At 44.1% G+C, this 25,614-nt stretch overlaps 1 protein-coding gene and 1 long non-coding RNA gene across 4 annotated transcripts in view; both read left to right on the forward strand.

The window, feature by feature from the left end:
• Positions 1-3,676: 3,676 nt before the first annotated feature.
• Positions 3,677-11,036, forward strand: LOC102462767 (perilipin-3-like). Of its 2 annotated transcripts, XM_075897474.1 has the most exons (8): positions 3,677-3,748; positions 4,329-4,408; positions 4,707-4,902; positions 5,938-6,020; positions 8,444-8,696; positions 9,158-9,354; positions 9,671-9,793; positions 10,366-11,036. In XM_075897474.1, the coding sequence occupies exons 2-8, from the start codon at positions 4,346-4,348 to the stop codon at positions 10,762-10,764; spliced, it is 1,314 nt and encodes a 437-aa protein (XP_075753589.1). In that variant the 5' UTR covers positions 3,677-3,748; positions 4,329-4,345; the 3' UTR covers positions 10,765-11,036. The 2 variants fall into 2 exon arrangements, with proteins under 2 accessions (XP_075753589.1, XP_014432598.3); XM_014577112.3 differs by lacking the exon at positions 3,677-3,748 and having other exon boundaries at positions 4,329-4,441.
• Positions 11,037-23,418: 12,382 nt separating this feature from the next.
• LOC142818349 (uncharacterized) overlaps positions 23,419-25,614 on the forward strand; it is a 158,111-nt gene continuing 155,915 nt past the window's right edge. For both annotated transcript variants that reach the window (XR_012895815.1, XR_012895816.1), the window contains exons 1-2: positions 23,419-23,519; positions 25,133-25,253. This is a non-coding gene — a long non-coding RNA (uncharacterized LOC142818349). The remainder of the gene's footprint in view (positions 23,520-25,132; positions 25,254-25,614) is intronic.

Here is a 25,614-nt window from a genome sequence, read left to right on the forward strand (position 1 = left end):
TCACTAAACCTGCTAATTTGAACCCTGGAAGATTGCCTGTGGTTTCTTCGATCTTCTCTGAACTGTAGACATGGCCTTAGTGCTAAATGAAATGTTTTGTTTGGCTTGAAACACCTTTTTTCCCCATATTTGCTGAGGAAATACTGAAGAAAATGTTTTTATTTGAACTGATTGTTTTAAGGGTTTTTTTTTTTTTTTATTCATGAAAAATGTCTTGCTCAGCCTTAGTCCACACATGGATATGGTAGTGTTTCCGGACAGCGTCAAATGGGAAAGGTGGTAGGGAAGGGACAGTATCTCAGAATCTCAGTCTAGATGCTCATTGCGGGTATAGGTACATAAGGGAAGATGAAAGCACTAACATAAAAAGACCACAAGGTGGGACACCAGATGGATTCTGCGCCTGTTAGGGTATCAAAATTGAACTAAAGAAACTCAGCTGCTCCTGGTTCATCCATGACTCTTTTGCTGTCCCAGCTACCTTCACCAGAAACTTACACCTCCTGAAAAAAAAGTCACCAGACATGCTATGAAGTGGTTTGTGCTGCGAGGCTGTACTAAATATCCAGTGGCTACATCTAGACTGGCATGATTTTCTGCAAATGCTTTTAACGGAAAAGTTTTTCCGTTAAAAGCATTTGCGGAAAAGAGCATCTAGATTGGCACGGACACTTTTCTGCAAAAGCACTTTTTGCGGAAAAGCGTCCGTGCCAATCTAGACGCGGTTTTGTGCAAGAAAACCCCGATCGCCATTTTCGCCATCGGGGCTTTTTTGCGCAAAACCATACCGCGTTGTCTACACTGGCCCTCTTGCGCAAAAGCATTTGCGCAAGAGGGCTTTTGCCCGAACGGGAGCAGCATAGCATTTCCGCAAGAACACTGACAATCTTACATGAGATCGTCAGTGTTCTTGCGGAAATTCAAGCGGCCAGTGTAGACAGCTGGCAAGTTTTTCCGCAAAAGCACTTGCTTTTGCGGAAAAACTTGCCAGTCTAGACACAGCCAGTGAGTGAGAGAGAGTTCAATGGGCAATTGTATCCTCATGCAATACTATCCTTTTAACAAATATTTAACATTTCCTTGCTGTTTAACTGTATTGAAGATATGTAAGCTATAAATGGAGAGGAAATGCAGCCAGAAAGAACATTTGAAAACTGCAGCTCCTTAAAATGAACAGTAAAATACTTCCAGATGGGAGGAGGAAGCAACATTACAGAAATGTCCAGAACCTGCACCCTTCCCTCACCCAAACTCCCTCCCTCCCCACTTGCCAAATGCTCTGGGATGGAGTTTGAGTTCGGGATATTAACAAACGTGTATTTGTATAAATGTGTAAGTGCTGGATTTGTTTTAAGTGATTAAACATTTACATGAAGGGAGGCAGACAGGATCTGGTGCTCATGAGGAACATTCCCGGGTCCCACCTCCCCCGCCCTATTGCTGCTGCTGATACAGAGGCAGCAGCATGGAGGAGGTGCAGGTGGCTCTGTGGGAAAGCTGGCTCCCTCATAAAGCACCAGCTCCTGCCTGCCCCTCCCCACACTGCTGCCTCTGTGGGAGGCAGGGGGAGCAAGTGCAGGCAGCTCCACACAGGCACCAGCTTCTGCCTCCCCACACCTTTCTCCCTCTGAAACCACCAGGATTAACCAATGAACCCAGGATTATTGGCTACATGCTCACATCCCTAGTTTGGGTGCTGGATGTAGGTTCTGGGCTGGGTTAGGTGACTGGGGTGAAGAAGGCGTGAGGGGTGAGGTCTGGGAGGGAGTTTGCTGCAGGAGGCTTGAGGGGTCGGGCTATTGGAGGGACTTTGGTTATGGGATAAGGCTCTGAGCTGGGACAGATAATGGGTGTGCAGGAAGATGTGGGGGGTGCAGGCTCTGAGAAGGAATTTGGGGGCTGGAGGGAATGTGGAGGAAGGGGTGGTGGGGAGAGAGTTTTGGGGCAGGAGGAGGCATGGGGAAAAGGGTGCAGGCTTTGGTAGGGAGGGTGGGGTTCAGCACTTATATATGGAATAACTCCCATGCCAAGTGATGGTGAGAGACATGTCCAGGTTTTTAACTGTTTCACTGCTGATCAAAGTAAGGGGGAAAGGAGAGGGAGGATTGTGGATCTGCATCATCTACTGGGAGAGGCATCTCAGTTTTATTTTCATTGTGCGAGTGGATGGCATCAGGAAACTATTCACATTCCTCTGGTCACACTCTGACCCTAGGGGCTAAAGGGCCAGATGCCACCAATCCCACAGAGCCCAGCTAGCCATTGCCCTGCTGAAGTCAAGGGAGGATGGGTGGGCGGGAAAACATCAGGAACAGCAAGGGCCAGGTAAACAGTTCCCTCTTTTGGTCTGGGTGCTGCTTTGTCCTCTGCAGGAGGCTGGGTGGCAATTCAAGCTGGAGGGAGAACAATGAAGGGGTGACAGGAATAAACACTCTTTTCTTCCCTTTAATGGAACATGCCCCACTATTTTTCTGAAAGGGGGGAGCCTGAAAGAGCAGAAGGGAAAGCTGTTCCAGTTACCTACCCAACTCACGCTCCTCAACAAAATGCTTCACTAAGGCCATGAGGGGAAACCTAGGCTAGTGAGTGGGCTGCATGAGTGGTCCTCTATCTCAGCAGGCCACAAGATTGTCATAACCAAGAGGATCTCCTGGGATAGAGTAGTTTTGCTAACTGCGCTTGCACACACAGAATTTAGTGGAGTGTGCTGATTGAACCATGGCAGCACTTTGATTGGATGCAGTGGGAACACAGGGCTCTCAGAATGTTGTGTGCAGTGAGCATGCACCTCAATTCACATGCCCTTGCTTTAAGTGAGTGTCATTTTTATAATACCAATAGGAAAAAAATACCTACAAAGACAGATACCAGCAGAATCTGAAAACTGTGTATGGGCTAGGTAAATAAAATGTCGGCCACACATAGCACCCCAATGGGCTGGCCATCCCTGATCTAAGGTATTTATATGAGCACCTCATACAGCTTCTATGAAGCATGAAATTCCTGTTATTCTCACTGTACAGAGGGGAACTGAGAGGCTAAGTGACTTGCCCAAGTTCACCCAGGAAGTCTCTGATAGAGCATAGACTTGAACCCACCTCAAATCCTAGCCTAATGCCCTAAACACTGGAGAAAACTCCCAATCTTTAGAGTGTCACTCTGTGCTAGTGTGTGCCAGTTTTTACTTTGAAATTATGGTCAACATGCAGAGGAATCAGACACAATACTCTCTGCAACCTCACTCCCAGAGATGATTTATATTTGGTTGGCTTTTGAGTTCAGATTTTTTTTAAAATAGATTTTTCTAAACAAAATTAGAAGTTCTGCTTCAATATTTCCCCATTTTCTCTCTCTTTTCCCACTGGAAATGGCAATGAAAGTCAATGGCTTTTTAAGTCACGCAGATGCTTTTGAACATATTATCCATCCTAACTAGCAACTGTTTCAAGGCAGGCTGTGGAATCAAAGTAAGTTCAGCTGGGTGTCAGCTAACAACCCAAAGGGGTTAATTGGAATCACCTATGATGAAGCACTCACGCCCAAACTTTGCAGTCCCCAAGGGATTTGCATTCTCTTATTGGTCAGAGAAGTGGAAGCCTTTTTGTCACTGGCTCCCTGAACTGTCAGTCCCGAGTATTTTACCCCCCTCCCATACAGTGACATCATCAGGTGTGTATAAAATCTTGCCAGATGCTAAAAGAAGTAAGGTTGTGCCTGGAGTACTGAGAAAGGTCAGTGGGATTTATTGGTAATATTTTTGGGTTTTTTTAAAATAATGTCAGTGTTTGTTTTTATAGATCCTTGGTTAGGTTTTCTATGCTGCTGAGGAGTGGTTGACTGTGTGCTGTACTTCTAGTGTTTAGAAGTTGTCTGTAGGATCTGGGTTGGAAAGCTGAGTCTGGAGAGCTTAATGCTTGCTGACCTTAAGCCCCTTCTCTAGTGAGAAATAGACTTTTAAGGGTCTGATTCTTTACCTTGCAACTAAGAGCTATCTACTAGTTTAGCTGTAATGACACTTCTTCCTGCCTTCAAAGGGCCTAGAAAAATAAATGTCTTTCAGTAGTCCTGTGGCATGAGACTGAGTTTTCCTGCTTCCTTTCTCCTTATTGATGGTAGAACTGAGACATTTACTTCTGTGAAGTGGTGAACATGTACTTTGCTTACTAAAGAGCAAGTATTCCTCTAAATATAGGGACCTTGTTAATATGTGGGTGGTGCTTCTATTTCTTATCACTCCTTGGAGCAGCACACTATTCCTGCTATCAGTTTCTTATGAACAGTTACCATTTGTAACTGAACCTTTTTTTCCCCCCTCCTATTTCCCCCAGGAATATCTGGCTCTACCATGGCTACTAATGGAAAAGATCCCAGTACGGCCTCCCCAGACCATGGAGAGGAAGAACAACCGGTAGATACTTTACAAGCCTTGCTGGCTCAATATGTAAATATGAATGATGGCTGGTTATTGTCTAATAGCAGATGCTGCCCCTACATGTTTGTGTTGTCTTTTTCTTCAGTTAAGCTTCTGGTCCAGTTTCATCACTGTCTGCTGCAGCTGTTAGACTGACAAGCTAGGAAACCTTTCACCCAATCTTTTGATTGGGGGCTAACCCATTCAAGAGTATAACCACTTGACAAGCAATGGTTCAGCTCCAGGACAGGCCACTGCTTCCCTGACTTCATTTTTCTCTCCCTTGCTTCACTAGAGTGTCCTGAAGAGGGTGGCCAGTCTCCCTGTGGTCAGCACTGCCTGTGACCTGGCTGCCACAGCCTACACCTCCACCAAGGAGAGCCATCCCTATGTGAAGTCTCTCTGTGACATGGCAGAGAAGGGAGTGACCTCCCTAACTGGTGTTGCAGCCAGCACTGAACAGCCAGTTCCACCTGCACTTGAACCTCAGGGTGAGTAAAGTGTACATGCAGAGCTCTGTGTGTGTGCGTGAGACTCTACTTAGAGTAGAGTCTGAAGATTAGTGGGCCTGCAACCTTAGAGAGGCTGGCAGCAGTGGGGATGATGTGTAGGAATGACCCAGCAGCCCATGGATATAAACATCCATCTGCTAGAGGATAATAAAGGGGTTGGTTTACAATAACTATTGCTGCTGAACCTGGCTAGAGAAGGTGAGCACAGGAGGTAGAGATCAGGGCTCTGATATTCTCATTTCAAGAGCAACAGTGTGAAAGATCTAACTGCAAAGTAACACCTCAGTGCTCTGCAATAAGATGGTATAACTAGACTTATGAACAGAAATTGGTTTAACTGTATCCTTAATGCCTCTGGACCAACACCACTGCTGCTACTCTAACAGTTTTTAAAAAAAACACTAACCTGCTTCTTGTTGGGCTATTGCTTGATGTGAGCAGCAATGGCCACTCTTTGACTTCTCCATCATGAGGACAGTTTATTGACCTGGTTACCAAAGTGTGGTGGTGACCTCCTGGTGCCTGCCAGAAGGTTAGTTAAAGATCTGATCAAAAGGCTTCAAAGCTGTGAGACAGTGGAGTGAGACCCTTGCACTAGGGCCAGCTGCTACTCTATCCAGAACACAAACTTGAAGGAGGAGCCTGGAAACTAATGCCTAGAATATATGGGCAAGAATGAATGCTGCAGCAAGTATGGGGGGAGGGGATGCATTTTGATTCAACAACCATTTTGATTGGGTAACTAAATGACAGATGTATGGGAGTGAACACTGAAGTACTGTGGAAAAGAGGATTTCATGAAATCCTCTTTACCTATGTAAACATATCATGGGGGAGAGAATCACCTTGAACAGGGACAGAATGGGGAGGGAGGGGGAATAGCGTGAACACCTGGAACCAAAAACTGTTGCCTGAACACATTATGTATATGAGCCAACTACTGTAAACAGTAAAATAGCAAGTTTGACAGACTCAGGAAACTAAATTAGTGTGTGTGTGTGTGTGTCTCTACAGTAGCAACAGGAACTCAGGTGACTTCTGAAGTACCTGACAAAGTGGAGGAGAATCTACCAACCCTTCAGCAGACAGCTGAGAAGGTAACTCACCCCACACAGACATGGCCAGGGTTTAGAGAAAGCAATTCATGGGCCGCTTCCTCTAGCAGAGGACTACTCAATGCTAAAAGTGGTCGAGGCGCGCCAGTGCCTAAATACCAGTCCACAGCTTGACTGCAAGGTGTAGGGGAAATGCCTTGATCTTAAATTTGGAAGAGTTCCTTTAAGACCTCCTGAAGGTTACCTTTTTATTAAAATCAGACACATTGTCTAGTATTTTGTCTCCTGCCATGATCAGGACCTGCCAAAACTCTAATGGAGGATACCAGCTGCCAGCCCACCAGTGGCCCATGGGAAGAGGGGCTCGAGTGGCCATTGACAGGAGTGGCTGTGTAAGTGGTAGCTGGGCCAAGCTCTCCTCCTGCTGGTCCATCGGCGCAGCCCCTTTTGCATGCTTGCTCTCAGCTGGCTTGTTCCATTTCTAGCCAGTAGTGAGTGTGGGCAGCAAAAGCACCACAACTGAATGGCCCTTCATATGCTCCCTTTTTTTATTGTCCTCTCCCTGCTTTGCCTCTCTAGCCTCACTGCTCCCCCATGGGCCACTTGCCATTGCTAGTGCTCTTATGCATATAAGACACTCTTTTCAGGGGGAAAATGCAATATGCTATGTCTGAATACAATGGCAAATCAGTTAGCATAGGCACACACAGACACTGTCCCAATCAATGTTCTATTTACCAGTCGATGATGGATGGTGGAGCAGGGGCTATATTGGAGCATCAATCTGGACCAGTCTTGGCAAGACATTGCCCCAAAACTATGGCAAAACAGTTTTATAGCACTCTGCCTCTATTAGTATCAGTCTTATGTCATCATGCTGTTTATCTGGATGTTTGCGATCTCAGATTGTTTCTCTTGCTCCTTATCTTTGTTTTGCCATGTTAAGCTGGTCTCCATGAATTATTTTGTCCCAGTTGGTAAATGCTTGCCTTTTCCCTCAGTGTCCTGGGCTGCCCATCTGCCCTCTTCTGGTATGCAGTAATCTCTGGTGCCTCTTGTTGGTTTTGGTCCTTCCCTAGCATCTGGTCCACTGGTGACCTTGCCACTTACCTCCCATACATTCCTTGCTCTTTTAATTTTGTTTGCTATTTTTATTGTAATACATTCTCTTACTATGCCACTTTGAATTAGAACTAAAACCAACAACCATAAAAATCTGTGGTAGCTATTGTATTAGTAGTGTATGCAACAAAGACTCAATACATGAAGACTTAAATGCTTGGAATGGTGTATAATCACTAAAACTGGGATGTTCCTACTAGGCTCTGCAGAGAACCAGCCCTATAAGAGCACTCAGCTCACCAACAGCCAGGCAAGCTGGCTCCTTGCTCCCCACTGCCTCTGGCTAGGCAACACCATCAGAAACACAAACACCCTCTTGGCCAAAGCACTGGCCAGGAGGAGCCAAGCCATGTGGTCTTCAAAGCCTCATTGCACTGGCATATATGAAAGTGACTGTCAATCAGCTATTTCCAGTCTGTGCCCTAATTCTGCTGGCTCCAATGCAGCCCTCTGGGCATGGACACAGCATGCTCCACCTTGCTCCCCTCTCCCTGAGTCCTGCCCTGAGACATCTTTGTCATCCAGAGATGGCTCAGCTGAGAATACATCTGGGTGAGCTTGCTAAAGCCCCTACAATCAAGTTCCCTGGGCTCTGGAGCATAGTACCACCTTTAGGGCTTAACCCTTGTCCCCCAGCTACAATGCAGGCTGACAAGAGGCACTGAGGTGATGTCTGAAGCATCCTGGAGGCTTGTGCAGGGAGGGACAAACTACTCAGTTGAAAAGCAGTTTCAAGCCACAGGGGGAAAGAATGAGCCTGGCCAGAACATGCTTCCCATCTCCTGTGGCTGAGGGAAGCTCCCATCCCTTGCCTCCTGTGGTGTTGAAAGGCAGATGCTGGTCATGTTCTGGAGTAAATATGACAAACCTGTGCAGGCAGGCATGTGGCCCTGTGTGTGGGGGCACACCTATTGCCTCTGTGGCAGCAGGTACCATAGATGGGTTTTGTCTGGGGGGGGCAATGACCATTCAGCAGAGAAGGTCCGGTCAGTTGGTTCTCCACCTACCCTTTACCCCCCCAGCACACATGAACTTTAAAGTCTTAGATACGAGAACAACAATCCAACTGCACAGACCTTCCTTAGCAGTGACTTAGTCAACCTGATCTTCATTTGAACAATTGCACTGAAATTTTGTCACTGAACTCAAATGAGTAATTTTAACAGGTGTCCATAATCACATAGGGAAATATGATCTCCTATGCAGTTCAACCCCACAGATTGTAAGTCTTCAAGGGAAGAATAGGTGGTGGTAATCCCTTATCCTGAATTCAATATCTAGGGGTCACTGATTTAGTGCCCTGAATTCCTAGGAAGTAATTGTCTTCCTGGATCCTTTTCTAGGCCATATCTGACACACAGGAGCTGGTATCATCCAGACTGACAGATGTCAAGGAGAGCATGATCAGAGCGGTGGACATGACCAAAGAGGTCATGCAGGATGGTATGAAGACCACCAGATCAGTGGTAGCAGAGGGCATGAGCACTGTTGCGGAATCAAGAATGGGCCAACTGGCTATAAGTGGGATGGAAGCCATGCTGGAGAAATCTGAAGCGCTCTTGGATCACTATCTTCCCATGACTGAGGATGAACTAGGTCAGAATACAGGAATGATGGGGCAATTGTCTTTATGGCCAGAATAACCCTCCCTCTGGTCCAAACTTCTTTCTAGGCTTCTCCTGACTCTTACATTGAGTGATTAGATACAGCCTTATCCCACAGCATTGTTATCTTAACCTTTGTGCCTTCACTTTGAGTTAGTGGGCAGGTACCCAATAAATACTAATTGAGCAAGTGGGGGTAGGACAATGCCCGATGGACCTATGGGCATGAAACTTCCTTCAAGGAATAGTTTGTCCAAGCATGCAAAATTGAGGTGTCCATTAAGAAGGTGTAACTGACCCTAAATGCTGAAGCTACTTCTCTGGCACTGGATAGCACAAGTTTCCTAGGTCCCAAGAGGTGAGGTAGGATTGAGCAGAGGTTCTAGTATTACTTGTGCATCTTCACTCACCTCGCTAGAGGCTGGAGAACAACCTTCCCTTTCTTCCCTCTAGCGGAACTTGCAGAATCCGTGGAAGGGGCTGAAGTGTCTGCAGCACAACCACAAGAGCATCGCAGCTACTTTGTGCGTTTAGGTTCCCTGTCCACCAAACTCCGCCAGCGCGCCTACTGCTATTCCCTAGGCAAAATGAGACTCACCAGCCACAGCATCAGTGAGGCACTTTCCCAGCTTCAACAAACCATGGGACTGGTAAGACTCTGCTAGTTCCAAGCTGAACTCCTAGTCTCTGGCCCAGGTGCGTGGGGGAAAATATGGAAAGCAGCTGGTGGCTTTGACTCTTTCCCTCTGCATATGCTGCCCTTCCGGGCAGCAAACCCTTCCACTTTCTCCTGTGGTGAGCAGGGTACAATGAGGCATGTCAGTCAAGTCTGCTATGTACTCTTGCTGCATTGAGCAGCCCCATCTATGGGGTGAAGGCATGCCCCAAGCAGTAGAGCTCGCCCAACAGATGTGCAAATGGAAAACATTGATGTAGGCAATAACCATGCTCTCTACCCATGTTTAGATTGACTACATCAAGCAAGGTGTGAAACTTCCAGATCTTCAGGAGAAGTTCCAGCACATGTGGCTGAACTGGAACAGGAGTCAGCCAGAAGGTGGTGAGATCACAGACTTGGCAACCCCAGAGGTAGATACATGGCCTGCTCATCTGGTTGGCCAATATTCTGCCTTGCAGGGCTGTTGAACAGCTATTGATCCAAAGAACTTAGGGGACTTTTTTTAGAGGGTCAATTTTTAAATACTGTCTTTTTTTCCTGAGCAGAATGGAAGTATTCTTCCTTGCTTACACATCTTTAATGTGCTCACATGAGCAACTCTGTGCCCATCAAGGAGTTCAGTTACTCTGCTCCTTAACCAAGCTTACAACAAACCTCAGCACAGCCTGCAGACCAAGCTCATGTGTCTTGCAACAAAACCACACTGGTCACTCACTTGACAAAGCGAGTCAGAGGAGAGCTAGATGGCTTATTGCCTGTACTAGCAGCTTGACAATATAGCCTTCCTTAATCTAAGGGACCCATATTGCTCCTTGCCTTTCTCCTGAAAGAATGCATGTTTAAAGACCACTGGCTCTCCATTAGAGCTCCTTAACATGCTACAAGGTATTAATGGTAAACATCTAGCACTGCCTCCAGAGCTGCAAGTCTGGAATCTTTTATGTTGAACACTAACATGAGGTCTTTTGTCCATCCCCATCAGATGGAGTCTGAGACTCTGGCCATGTCCCGCAGCATTCTCCAGCAACTGCAGGATGCCTGCCAGGTGTTAGTATCCAGCATTCAAGGTCTCCCTGCCAACCTTCAGGACAAGGTGCGACAGGTGTCTCGCAATATGGGAGAGCTCCATGCTTCCTTCTCTACTGCCCGTTCCTTCCAGGATCTCTCCAGCAGCCTCCTGAAACAGAGCCAGGAGATGGTGACCAAGGCCCAGGAATATGTGGATGAGCTGATGACATACATGATGCAGAATACACCTCTGTCTTGGATTGTGGGACCCTTTGCCCCATCAGGGAAGGGCTCTGCAAATTCCCTGGAACAGCAAACCCAAGAAGCTGAGGCAAAGGAAGAGGAAGTGGCAACAGCATCCAAGTCTGATTAAGGAAGACCTGTGACCTGGAAACAAATTCACTTCAAGAAAGGAAGAATTTTTCATGTGCAGAGTCTCCTTTTGACTTCCTGTGCACTAGCCTACTTCTACAGGACAGACATACATGGCACAGCTTCCTAGTACTAGCCCAGATCTCAGATGACTCTTAAACATGTCAGCTAAGACAGTGTTTTGATCTGAAGAAATAATTGTAATGCCAAATATTGATCAGAATAACTGTTAGGCTGCAGAGTTCTTAACCTGAAACCAGACCTAGGGTGATTACTTAACTCCAGATGCTATGTCTAATACCACTGGTCTTAAATAAAAATGTCACTGCATTTGAACAAAATACTCTTGTGTTCTTTCTATTAGATGCATTCCATTTCTGTCAGTGACATGAGCATCTGCATATTATCCTGCAAAATATATACCTTTTGTCTCAGTAGCAGCCATTGTGAAGTTAGCCTATTGCACTAATGGCAGACTTCCAGTTAACTATAATGAACTAGTCAGGGGTTTGATACTAGATTTACATTAGCTACTCAGGTTCATTAAACTCATAAAACTATTGTTATGGCCCATTACTTGTAGTGCACCCTCTCTTCCCTACAGCTAGAGGCACACTTCTGCAGTAGCAGCTTCTGAGTAGACCTGGCTACAATTCCTACCCTCGCTCTAGCAGAGGCTTATTAGCTAGTCCTGCCCTGACTGCTCTGTCAGGAAATAAGGCAAGAGTCACAGCTGCCAATTTCACTACAGGGTTACCACTTGAAGGGGTTTTTGAGTTAGTGTCCCAGCATAAAGGTAGGATATTCTTGCTGGGCATGTGCTATAGTATGCTCACAATCATTTGGAATTGGTATCAAAGCTGCATTACACACTTGGCACTGAAACATTAGACACTCCATTTTTAGTCCTTCTACACAGTGAGTACTCTCAATTTGATACTCCACATCAAAGCACGTAGTACAGCTTTTCCATAGCCTCCATAGTCTTTCTGATATGGACAAAAGACACAGTAAACCACTGTCACATGATACAGTAAAATGTGATTCCAAATATGTGGTACTGGGTTTCCTGTTGGAGGATGACACTAGGCTTAATCTACCACATGGCCCTAGTGCTTACTTCTAGGGTCAGACATTCTCTGAAAGCAGCTAGGCAGTGTTCCCTTCAGCATTTCAGGGGCTACAGTCATGGATTTCATTGACTGAATGACACATGGGCCTTGCAGTGCTGAGCAGAGCAATGTTTAAATGCACCTTAAAGTATGCCTGTAAAGGCTGGAACTAAGTTCCAGCCAAGTCCCAGGGAAATGTGAGTGTGCTGTAGTGACAGGATCTGACTCATGAGCTAGGTAAGATCTAACTTTCCAGTTCTGTTTTCTCCTCCCTTCTCTGGTTTCCTACAGAGGGGAAACAGAGCTGGTTCTACAATACCCATGTCACATCCCTGAGCCCCCTCCTGCAACCCAAACTCCTTATCTCTGCCCCCACTCCAATCTGCCCTTCTAGTTAGAGCCCATATGCTCCACAATCTACTGCCCCATTCTGGTAAGGGTGGGGGAGAGTAGGTGGCAGAGGGAGAAGGAATGGAGCTAGTGGAGTGCAGGGCTTTGGAGAAGTGGCTGGGGTGTTTGGATTTGTGCAATTAGAAAGATAGCAACAGTACATCAGCTGCTCAGTGGCATAGATGAGGTGCTGAGGGGATAAAAGCAAGGCTACAGGGTGTTCAGGGGAGTAGCTAGAATGGGGCAGTGTGAAGGCCAGGAGGTGGTAGGGTAGGGGCTGGGTCTTGGCCGCAGATGGGGTCAAGCATCCCCCACCAACTTAGAAAAATGGTACCTCTTGTGCTGTAGATGTTCATAGCACAGCATTCCTAGCTGTCAGCTATGCCATTAAAGCTAGATTAGACCAGAGATTCTGCAAGGTTCAGAAAATCCTGATGTATGTAGTTAATAGCTTCATAACCATTAACCTGAGACAATTACCTCTTTTCCCTGACCCTAAGAACAAATAAGCATTACCAGTTCTTCCCCTATGTCCTCTGAAAAAAAGGAGGGGGAAATGATTTGAATAGAAAAGGTTGCTGAGTTGAGGTTGGATTTGTGTAACCAAATATATACTAGCTAATACTGACCTAAACTCACGGCAACTTCTTTACTATATTAGTTGATCAACTTGTAGCCTAGCTTCCTGTAGCTATACGAAGAGAAAAAGTTTGGCTTCAGCTAGCATGGTGTAGCTAAGTGTGAAATACACCCCGTTTCCCTGGTTAAGGCAAGCACTACAGAGTATTTCAGCCAAGATATTAGGAACCAAACCAGAAAGTCTCAAATGAAAACACCTCTTGTTCTAGAGAGGTCTAAAATAACATCTTTCAGTTTGCCCCAAATATTAGAGGAAAATTTCAGGCCTGGCATAAGAGAAATGTCATAGAGCTTTGTTTATTTCTGGTAAATGTAGAGCTGAAGCTTTGTGCAGCAAAGGAAAAAGTACAGAGCATGGGCCCTAGGCAATATGGTTCAAAACCTAATTATGGCAAGCCAGCATCTCTTGCTCATAAATTGCATTAACATTCTACTACAAATAATTAGTGTAACAATGTGTTGTTCTTAGACTCATGATTCTTGTTTAAATAACCTGTACCAAGTGAGCTGGGAAATCACACAGCACTATGCCTTTTCTGTCTAGTCTTTGCCGGCAAGGAAAAACAAGCTTCTCCTAATTAGCAGTAGTTGCTAGGTTCCTTGTCCAGCTCAGTGAGAAAATAGTGCTAGTCAAGAAATAGTTAATTAAAATGATGATAGTCTATCTTTGTCTTTGAGCTCTCCAAATTCTGTCTAACTCATTTCCCACCCCATGCTCCTGTTGAGTGCTGTCTTCTCACTGCTTTCCTGGCTTTTTGTTTTTTTGTTTCACTTCTAGAATAGTAGTAGTATGGTTGTATGTTTGTATAGACTAAGTAGGAGGTTGCTTATGTAGGGCAGATTTTGTGGTAACCACATGGTGAGAGTGGCTCTTGTGGCTGGTAAGTGTGTTTCACTTTTTTCTCCTCCTCTCCCCCCCCCCCTTTCCACCTACCTTGTCCCTGTTAGCTTCCTTAAGAGAGAATATTTTATATAAAATATTTTAGATCTTCTAACTTGAAGTATTGTACTCACCATTTACATTAGACACCACAGTTTCATCACCCTCACATTCCCCTAGTCTGTAATTAAAGGGGTTATGATGTTTGAGTTTTCATCTGAAATTGTCAGACATCTTCCTTTTTAATTTATATCTGTTTTCTGGGGTGTGCCTTATGATGTTTTTGGAAGGGTTGGTTCTAAATTAACTGTCTCTAGGAATGTTGCCTGAAATCTTTGTCTGAAGTGAAATGGGAAGGTTTAAAACTAACTCGGGTTATGTCTATTGCTAATGTGCTGCTTTTCTATTTTTCGGACTACTGCAGCTGTATTCAAACTTCCCTTGGGGTTGCCTTTGTCCCATAGCTGCACCAAACTGTGTGGTGTGAACATGGAATTCCCAGAGCAGAGTTCAGATGAAGATGGACGTTGCCGGTTTGACCAGCTTATGTACTGATCCTAACACTGCACTCTATCACGCTTCCCCTCTCCTCCCCTCCCCCACCTGTCTCTCAGTCTTTGAGTTGGTGGTGGTTGTTTCCTCTGTGTTTAACAAACACATTTGGAGATGATGTACTCCTTTTCTATTCTTTTGTCTTCTTTAGATCCTACTTGTAGTAGCTTCTTGGAAAGGTGGGTACAGTTGGGACTTGCTTTCTACAAAATTCTACGACCTGAGAAGCCTTCCAATCAGAAACGTTGTTGAAATTGATGTTTTTGTGGAATGTTTTGACTTTGACTGAATTTTATTGGCAATAGTTATTTCTTGATGAGGGGGCAATGTCAAATTTGATTGGAATGACCCTCAAGCTTTCCAAGTGGAAGCTTTCTAATTATTAAGGGGACCTGAAAAAAGAAATGGGGAGAGGGAATGGGCTTACGTCTCCTTCTTTTTTCTGCTTTATAGTATATGGAACTAATGTGAGGATTTCTGAACCTCTCCAAAAGAGGTGTTTGGCTGGTGTTTTGAAATATTAACCCTTCTCTCATTGAGGATGTAATTTTCATGCAGAGACTATAAACTGAACAACTGAGGGAAAAGACATGTTTAGTCCTACTGTGAACTTGTTTTTTAACACCTTTCTAAGTCTATCACATAATACACTTGTGGAAAAAAGATCATTATTTTAAAATATATAATTCTTCTCATTCAAGGAGGATGTGGAAGTGCACCATGCCATTTTTCTAAGCACCTCTCTCCAACTCGGTATTCCACCAAATCGAGGGAAATTTAGCTCGATATATCTAGCGTTAAAAACCTGTAGAACTTTGCTTCTGCTGCCTGCTCCCACCAGTGATGCTGCGGAGATATAGGTGATCAGAGTAGCAAGTGTTTAAACCTTCTTTGGAAGCATGATAAAAAAGCAAAAAGGGGCACACCCAATTCTTAATAAATGCCTCTTGCAAGTCACATCAAAGTTGCAATACCAGTGCTCTTAACTTGGCTGCTAGTTCTTTATTGTTAAATAGATCTCTGCAGTGGCTACCTATGCTGTGGAGGTAGCTTGATTTATTCTGAGTCTTAGTTTACCAAGTTTTCTATTGTCAATATTCCTAATAGCCCCAAAGGGACAGATTTCCTGGAAACAGATGATTCAGTCTCCACAGTGACCACCCTTCTTCCAAGTCTGTGACATGATGTTTTCTCTTTGTAGGATGTATTCAGCAAGCACCTCAGTCAACTCTTAGTCTAGGCCACTCCTGAACCTGGGTTTCAGTGCTTCCAGCTCTGGAAAGGAGCACCACCGAAACATCTCTGCAGTCAGTGGTACACCACCCACTATGACTGCACTCGAACTTCTAGGTGAGTGAACCATGGGATGAACCTGGATTTCTGTACTTAGCTGAAGTGGTGTGCAGCTAGAATGTACTGCTTTCCATGTGGGAAACTGTCTGCTTTGTCACCTTAGGCAAGTCGCTACATATCTGCCTTGCTTCCCTCCCTGCCCTCCTATAAAAATGGGGGTAATGATATTTGAATCCTTTTGTAAATTAGCTTGAGTTCTACAGGTGAATAGTGCTGAGGATTGGATGTCCAGGGAGGGAGATCTGACACAGGCCAATATTTGAACATCTTGAGCATCTTTCTCCTGTCACTAAATTTATGGTGCAGCTAGTTTACAGAATGCTTTTCTGTACAGTATGGCAGTGCTTAGGCAGTCGATTGCATATAGATTGATCTGCCAGCTTTCTGGAAAAAGGTCATCAGTATTTGGCATTCACTGCCATAAGTGGCATTTTTGGTGTATGGGAACACTGGAAAAAACACTTGCATGCCAAAAGGAAACCAACTTTCTGCATTCAACATTCTGATGTTACTCAGCACCATCGTAGAACAAATACTTTTTTTTTAAACGCAAGAACCATCTGACATAGGACCCCAAAAATGTGAAAATCAATAGCTTTCTGTAAAGCCATTTTACAATTGCATCATGTTAGCCCAATAGATTATTAAAGAAAAATTGCCTATTTAGACCTTTCCTTATAACATTTAAGGGCCTGACTGAGTTCTGACAGAAGATAGGTTTCTGCCATTGACTTCAGGAAGAGGAAGAAAAGATATGAAAAGTGAAGTGTGAGGTAACCAAATCTACTAAAACCTCAAAATTTCCATTTTGTGGGAAATTTTAACACTAGAAAACTTGCTTGGGTTTGTTCCTCTGATTAATTATGAAAACATTAAAAGTAGAACCTTACAGTGAAAACTACAGTCTTTCTTTTTAAATTTACACCAACATTTTCCAGAACTTCAACTTACAATACACTTTTTGAAGCAATGTTCTGGATTTTTAAAAAAATCTCTCAACTCTTTTTTGTTTTTTCTGATTACTCTCCAATTCTTCGGCATCCTTCCTGAATTGTGGTCACCAGAACTGAACACAAAATTCCAGTTCCAGTCCTGCCAATGTTAACCCAAGGAAATAACCTTGCTTTTATTTGAGATTAGCCTGTTTATACATTCAAGAGTGGCATTAGCTGTTTTGGTCGCAATATCACACTAGGATATAATGTTCAGCTGATTATCCATTATGCTCCCCCAAGTCATGTTCACAGTTGATACTTACTAGAATCATTCTCTATCCTGGAAATAAGGCCTATGGCCTTTGTTCCTAAAGGATAACTTCACAATTGGGTCTGTCAAAATGGATACTGTTTGCTTGCACCCATCTTACCAAGCAATCATCTTCATTATTTACACAGCTTCAGTCTTTAACATCTGCAAACATTCACTGTAGTGACTTGGTGCTATGCTTGTAGGAATTTAGGGCACTAGAATACTGAGCATTTGCAATGCTCAATGATTAGGGGCCTATGCAAACCTAGGAGTTCCAGAACTGGGGAATCTAGTTGTTGGAACTGAAAGTTTTATTCTTTTTATATTTGTATTTTAGGTTTAGTAATGTAAGTCAAATCCTTTAGTTAAGTATATATCTCCTATATTTCCTTGTTCTAAAGTTTTAGTAAGTAAAGAGACAGGATCTCATATTGCGACTGTTAATGAGGACTATAAGAATGTTAAAGGCTGAGGCCTTAATTGCTTGATTTACAATGCCTCTTTCTTACCAATACAGATGTTGATGTGCCACATAGCCTTGAAAGTCCTTGTATCATCGCTTATGTGTGTGTGAAAGGGAATGAATGTGTCAAGATAAGGTGCAAAGTTATGGCTCAGAACCAGATGACCAACAAAGGAGAGTGAGCAAGCGTGGGTGAAGACTAAATGACCTGGTGGCAGAGAAGCCATCTATAATCACCAGTGTGTACCCATAATAAGGAGGGATTGGGGTATTGGCAGATTGATTGAGCCTTGAAGCAAGTGGGCACCTCCAAAAAGACGATTGATTACAGAATGAGCCATCGAGATGTTTGGGAACGATTGACATCAACAAGATAACATTGTGGTCACAGAATGACATAGCGGAATACATTGATTTCAACAGAGAAAAGGATTATAGAAACAGGGTCCTTTGCTATGGGACTTTAAGTTCATCTTGCCACTCCAGGAGCATTGGATTGATCGACCGACAGAGCCCAGCTCCCCCTCTGTGTTCAATCTAGCTGGCCATTAGATTGATACAGACTCTGGACTGGTAACTATAACATCGTCTGGCAGGACTGTGTGTGTGTATGTTTGTGTGAGTGATTGAAAAGCAAATGCAACTGCTGTATTCTCAATAAATGTGGTGTACTGCCTTTTCCCCCTATAAAAGATCTCGTGTGCTTCGTTTAGGCAGATAACATAGTGAGTCACGAGACCTTCACTTTTTAAGGGAGAGTGGTTGGGGTAAGGGAACAAAGAGGAGGAGGATGGGGTCTCAGGCTATGTCTACATTGTAGCATTTTGTCGGCAGAGGAAATGCAAATGAAGAGCTCATTAGCATTTCTCGTGCTGTCATTTGCATAGTCTCTTCTGATCCGTTTTGTGGAAGAGGTTTTCTCAGAAAAAAACAGTGTAGACGGGGTCATTCTGTGCCCAAACCTCCCCCCCCCCCCTTTCACACAAGATCCTGTATACCTCCTTTTTTGAGGGATAAGGGATCTTGCGCAAAAGGTTTTTTTGGGCAAAATGGCCTCATCTTCGCTGCGGTTTTTTTTCCACAAAAACCTCTTCCACAAAACTGATCGGAAAAGACTATGCACATGACAGTGTGAAAAATGCTAATGAGCAAATGCTACAATGTAGAAGTAGCCTCAGGGAGGAGAGGAGTGACAGTGCAACTCAAGGGGAAGAGGAAGCATGGAGGGCAGGACCACACTACAGGTGCTGGTGGCCACCCCACTTTTAGGTTTCATAAACATGAGTGGTGAAAACTTCCCTAAATTAAGCATCTAGGCTCCCTATTCCCTGAAGGGGAAAAAGATGGAAAAACCTTAGAATTCAGTTCATAGGAGCCAGTGCATTAGATGGGAAGCCACCTAAGTTAGACTCAAAAGAGATACCGATAACAGGATTATGTCGTAAGCCACATCTCTTGAATAGAGATAAATGCCTGTCTCTGGTAGTGATCCACAACCTGAGAATCTCTGTCCTGGAATCTGGTGGCTTAGAAAGCTGCATTATTTCTAGGTTGAGTGACTGAAGCCAAGAGACTGGATCTTGTATACAGGCAGTCCCCGGGTTACATGGATCCGACTTACATCAGATCCCTACTTACAAACGGGGTGAGGCAACCCCGGACTAGCTGCTTCCCCCCAGCAGACCAGGGATACACGAAGCTAGCACCCCCCCCCCCCCAGCAGACCAGGGAGACGCGAAGCTAGCGCTCCCCCCCCCTCCCCAGCAGACCAGGGAGACGCGGAGCGGCTTTTCTCAGCAGACACTTCAGCTTGAGAATAAAGGACTGAGGGAAGTGAGATGTGGGAGAATAAAACTGAGCTCTGGAGAAATGTTTGGCTAGAGTTTCCCCTACAATATGTACCAGTTCCGACTTACATACAAATTCAACTTAAGAACAAACCTACAGTCCCTATCTTGTATGTAACCCGGGGACTGCCTGTATTTTACCTGTCCTACACACCAGGGCATAGCTTCATTCATTCTCTGCTTCCTGTACACGTCATGAGTAAGAATTCATGCACAGTGGAACAGCTTCAACTTCTCATGCTGGCTGTATGTGGCATTGCCGAGGACTAATTATTTGCCTTAATTTGCTGAAATTTCTCAACATCTTATTTTCCCCCTCCCCCTGTACAGTCATTAAAACTTCTACCATTCTTCTTATCACAAGTACACTAACACCGTATGACCTGAGAACAGATGTGAAAGTGGGCTGGCGTAGCACTTTAGTAAGAAATGACACCTGGACTGTATTGCATGTGGCCAATCTTTTCTCCCCTCTATTGCTGGCCCTGATGATGGGATCTGGCAGTGCAGCTGTGGCAGTGACATTAAAGGTCTTTCAAATTGTAGCTAGTGGCAATCCCGGGGCTTCTGGTCACCAGCCATAAAACACACCAGTAAGTCCCACCATCTAATTTCACCCCTGCATGAGTGCCTGCCTTACTCATCTCTATATAGACAGGGTGACCATACTTCCCTATGCTAAATATAGAGCAGTTGGTAAAATGACTCCTATTCAAGAGGGTTCAAGGGCAATGAGTCGGAACTCGGACGTGCAGATGTTCAAATCAATATCAAGATGCCTGAAGTGCTGTCGAAGGAATACTGTGTAGCTGGATTTATTTTTATCTTTAAGGTTTTAGGGTTCACAGGCAGAGAGGAAACACACTCACTCTCTCTCTCATGTGGGAAAGGGATGGGTGATGACCAACTGATGTTCCGCTCTCTCTCCACCCTCCCTCCATGCCTGGCTGGATCCCTGGTTTGTCTTGGTATATGCTGTCACATCTTTCTGAGGCAATAAGTATGGGGAGAGGAGGAGGGACATGGGTTTGCACCAGGATTCACACCAAAATAGGAGCAGTCTCAGTCCAGTGCTGAAGGGAGGGAATGAGAGCTTCTTACAGCAGCATAGGAGGAAGAGGGATGGGGAAATGTTGACCTGGCCTGTGTCCTCACAGAACTCTTCCCTTCCCTCTTCCGTGGCTCCAAGCAGCTTGTCCTTTCCTGTCGGCACAGGGTTGAAAAGCAGCTACACCTCCAGGCTGCTGCTGGTCACCATCATCCCTTAGCTGCCTCTCATCCCTCAGCTACAGTGCAGACAGGAAGGGTTTAAGCCCTAAGGATGCACTGTGCCCCAGGGCCCAGGGAATCTGACTGCAGGGGCTTTCATGTACTTAGTCAGAGAGGTGGCTCAACAGGGGAGGGAGCCAGTAACATGCTCCCTTGGGGTAGGACCCAGGGTGGGGGAGAGAGGTGAAGAGGATGCTATGCCCCTGCCCAGAGGGCTGTGGTGGAGCCTGTAGGGTCAGGGCATAAACAGACTGGAAATCACTTCTTCCCCACATGCTTTACATTACAGCTTAGCTGTCAGACAGAGAATTCTACAGGCCAGTGCAGTGTGTGGCTGTGGTGCACAGAGGGCTTGGTTTCTCCTAGCCTATGCTCCGGGCCCGAGAGTTTTGGGGTTTCCCAGGGTGCTAGTTCAGCCAGAGGGACAGAGGGAAGGAAGAAAACTGGTGGGCTGAGGGCTCAGACCTTTTGGGGGGAGGGGGAGTATGGAGGAGCAGTGAGGTTGAAGGGGAAAATTAGGGAGAGGACAGCAAGAAGGGGTGCATGTAAAGGGCCAAATGGTGGGCAGCAGAGGCAACACGTAACCAACACTATCTGGTGGCTGCCCATGTTCACCAGCCAATGCAGCTACTGCTGCACAGCCAGTGCTGTCTGGAAATGGGATGGGAGGCAGGGGCTAGCTGGCCAAGAGCTGGCAGGCAGCTGGGGTTGTGTTGATGGACCAATAGGGCAAGTAGCTGGGTCAGCACTGCCAATAGTAGAACTGACTAGTTCTGATGTGTGGGGGGGGGCGGGACAGAAAATATGGGACAATTTGGCTGTGTCTACACTGGTGCGATCTTGCGCAAAAGCAGCCGCTCTTGCACAAAAACTTGCTGCCTGTCTACACTGGCCGCGTTCTCTTGTGCAAGTAAACTGACTTTCTAATGTATGAAATCAGGGCTTCTTGCGCCAGAATTCTGATGCTCCTGCTCAGGAATAAGCCCTTTTGCACAACTGTTCTTGCGCAAGAGGCCCGTGTAGACAGGCAACATGAATTTATTGCGCAAAAAAGCCTTATGGTTAAATGGCCATCGAGCTTTCTTGTGCAAGAGAGCATCTACACTGGCATGGATGCTCTTGCGCAAAAGCACATGCCAGTGTAGATGCTCTCTCTGGAAGAGTTTTTGCACAAGAAGCTGCCAGTGTAGACGTAGCCTTTGTTTTTGATAAAAAGTCAGGATACCCACAGGAGGGCTTAAATATGTGACTGTCCCGTTAAAAATGGAATGTCTGGTCACTCTATCTCTATTGAAAAATATTAATAAAGACTTCATAGGGGTGTATCTCATAAACAAATGCTTCCAAGGCCAGCACTAGAGGAGATGACTCCAGTGGATGATTGCATAACATGTGATTTCAATATTGTCTGCATTACCAGAAAATGTGCTAATGACCAAACAGTCTGTTCCACCTTCTCTTTCACTGTGACACTGAATATTTTTCCCAGAGCTGAAGCAGAGCTCTGTGTAGCTCTAAACTAAAGCTTGTTTCTCTCAACACCGTAGTGAAATAAAGTATAGTAAACCCATCTTGTGTCTCTGTGGCATTTAGCCCCTCAGTTCCACACTGTAATACCCTTGAATACTTTGTAAATCACAAAGATGCTCTATGAGGGTTGCATGCTTCAGCACTCAGCCATGGGAAATGCCCAAGTAAAGGCTGCCTATTAATTTGAACCCGTGAGTGTAGCAGGCATCCTGAAATTATCATTTTGTATTGCATACTAAGTAATATAGCTCCTCTACAAGCTCTGGTCTACCTGTCACTCACTTGTATGAAATATACACAGTAACCATTATTGGACAATGGTGCACCAAACAAATTAACAGAACTCTCTGACTTGCAAATGCAGTTGGCATAGAACTGTTTTCATAGTGAGCTTCCTTATGTTCCTGAAAGCAGCAGTCAGATTTTAAAGACAAAGAAATTGTATGACATGAGTAATGATTCAATTCACAGGTAAGAAACCTAAACATTTCTATGCCCATTTTTATGAAAATAGCCTGGAAAAAGGTATAACTTTCAGGTTTAGAGAGGGGAAGCAATAAATGCCATCTTATCATGTAGGTAAGACTGGACCATAGTGCATCCATGCAAAGAAGATGAAGTTAAATCTGTATATGTGAGCCTAATATTATGACAATCTCCATTTTAGCTGGATGAGTTATAGCTTAATCAGCTACATCTATAGGAAGAATAAACATTGGCTTGTGCTAGATAAAACTGAACTAAATACAAACCCTTTCCCTGGTCAAGGCAAACCCCAGAGAGTGTTCCAATTTTAAGAAGTAAAAAAAATCTCCTCTTGTTATATGCAGAGCTCTCAAATACCTTCCCCTAATTTTGTCTCAAATATCCTAGAAAAATTCTACCCTGACATAAGGAAAAAATCAGACAGCTTGGTTTATTTCTAATAAATTTACTTCAAAGCATTGTGTACTGGCTCAACTATTCACAAGGGAGGATCCTAATGAAGGACAAGTATCTGCAAAGCCTTAAGCAGTGGGGTCTAAAGCAGACTGATATGGAAGGCTGGCTTTAACCTTAACTAGGGTAAGACTAAGGTCTCTTGCTAATAAATTGTATGTAATAATTAGTATGATTAAAATGTATTATCTTTAGAACTTGTGAGAGAGGAATGCCCCTTTTAAATAACCCAAAGCAAATCAGCTGGGGAAACCACACAGCACTGCTCCCTCAATTATTATGCTTTGTTGCTGAGAAAAACAGCTTCTCCTAATTAGCAGTAGTCGCTAGGCAAAGCGTGGCATTCAGCAGATTCCAAATGAATGGAAGGCTGGCTGCTAATCCCAGAAGAAGATAGTTAATTAAAATAACATGATGAGTTCACCTCTTCTTTCTCAGTTTGCTAAACTAGCCCTCCACTGTTCATCCTGACACATTGCAGCTTTTGTATTGTTTCCTCCCAGCATGCTGATACTGGGTGTTTGAATAGAATAGGTGAGCAGAGACACTTTTCTAGTACAGATTTTGGTGGGAAATAGACAGGCAGCTTTGTAGTAACAAGTGTTGGTGATAAACAGGTTTCCCTTTAGTATTTTTCCACTCTTATCTTCCTTCAGAGGTAAAGAATTTTATTCTTCCATTGGTTCCTAACCAAATCTTTTAGGTAACTGATTTTCATTCTTACACTCTATAATTAAAGGGGTTTGTGACATAGTTGTTATAAGAAATATGTGTTGAATAGTTTGTGTGTGTATCATGTATATGAACATGTGTTAGGGTATTTAATTCATGTGTTCTTTTTGGAGGAGTGAAATTGCCTGGAACTGGTGTTACCCTACATGTCTGAAATGAAATGGAAAGATCTAAGACTAACTCAGATAATGCCAAAAGCTAGAGGGGATACATGTTTATTGAGGTTACTTTGTTGTTTTTATGTCACCATTTTGAATGCAATTAGAGTGATCTGAAGTGACATCTGTTTATCTTGTTTTCCAACTTCATCTGACTGGAGCATGTCTTCCCAGCCAAATTAAAAAACAAAGCAGGTAGATGCCTTCAGTAGAAATGTGGGCTTCTATAAGATGGATACTGATCTGAAATCCTACATGTCAGTTAAGAAGTGTATTGTTGTACTTAGTATCTAGAAATCATTCTATTTAGACAATCATTGCTACTGCTATCATCTGACTAAGTTTTGAGAAGCTGGTACTTGTAGATGTGAATGAAGCACGATAGCTAATAAAATCTAGGACTGGCAGTCATGCTTGTGAATAGCTATATTCAGTTCTTAGGGGGGTTTGTTTCTGGAAGACCTAATATTGTCCTTTGATCTGAATGACTCGCTACTGGTTGAATGAACTAACTCTTGGAAAAACCTGCAAATATGGGAAGGAGAGGGAATGGATTGTATATCACAAAATAGATAGATGAAAATCTTGGTATGATTTTCTTTTTTTTTTTTTTTTGCAGGGGGGACAATGTCTCCAAATGACTATGCATGATTGAGCTTCTTAAATACAACTTTTCTCTACATAAGTTCTGGCATTCTAATATTTCTAAGGTTAAAAACAAGGCTAGGGGAGAAGAGCCCAACTATTCAGACCTTCTCTAGGAATGTGATACAAAAGTAAAAAGCACAAACCAACTTTTCAAGAAATGTGAATTGACTGTAGAGTTGCACTATGAATATGCACATCACTGTGAACGTTTTAAAACAAACAGAATAACATAACACACTTCTAGTTCTTTTGATGAGGGTGAGGAAAGCAGGAGACAAGAACAAAATAAAACTGTTCAGGCCACTTTTGTAAACATACTAGAGAAGTAAAGAGGGGTATACTCAATCTTTAACAAATACAAGCCATCACCAAAGCAGCAATATGAATTATTTTTCCTTGGCCAGTAAGTTGTAAAAGACCCTGAGAGTGGAGACCTAGACTCCTGAAGTACCTTGATTTAATCTAACAGAAGGAGTTTTCAGCCCAGAGCTTCCTATTGTCAATATCACTCATAGCTCTAAAGGACTTAACTTGTGGAAATGTAGGTGGTGCAGTCACCTTAGTGAAAGTCCTTCTTCCAAGTCAATGACACAATACTTCTCTTTGTAGGATGTAGACAGCGGGGTCTTCAGACAGGTCTCAATCCATGCTGCTCACAGAGACCATCATCCACTCAGCCCAGGAATTTGAAATCAGTGACACACCACTATAATGACATTTGGACCTCAAGGTGAGTGACCCTCAGGATGACTGGATTTCTGCACCTAACTTAGCAGTGAAGCATGAGTACTGCTTTCCATGTGGGAGAAATTCTTGAGGCCCAATGTATAGTCTCATAGGTCTGAGATGCTCTCTCCTCTCCACTAGGGAGGGTAGTAGCACATTGTGGTTTGTCTTGCTTAGGAATGAGGTTATAGCTTAATTGGTTCTTATGAGTGGAAGTCAGGCATCTAGACAACCAGTAGAATAGTACCCAGGAGCAAGTAGGACACGGAGCATTGTGATATACTTCCCATTAATGTTTTGTTAACTGAAAGATCTCTGAACTCAAAATAAACTGACTTTTGTCACAATGGTAATTAGATGAGGTT

The sequence above is a fragment of the Pelodiscus sinensis genome, chromosome 1, assembly GCF_049634645.1.
Source record: "Pelodiscus sinensis isolate JC-2024 chromosome 1, ASM4963464v1, whole genome shotgun sequence".
Taxonomy (NCBI): Eukaryota; Metazoa; Chordata; order Testudines; family Trionychidae; genus Pelodiscus; species Pelodiscus sinensis.

What these genes read in the sequence shown, in the direction of transcription:
- LOC102462767 (XM_014577112.3), top strand. Translation starts at nt 4,346, where the DNA reads ATGGCTACTAATGGAAAAGATCCCAGTACGGCCTCCCCAGACCATGGA. An exon ending in CATGACTGAGGATGAACTAG is followed by an intron (nt 8,697 to 9,157) that starts GTCAGAATACAG and finishes TCTTCCCTCTAG; the next exon opens with CGGAACTTGCAGAATCCGTG. An exon ending in TTCAACAAACCATGGGACTG is followed by an intron (nt 9,355 to 9,670) that starts GTAAGACTCTGC and finishes ACCCATGTTTAG; the next exon opens with ATTGACTACATCAAGCAAGG.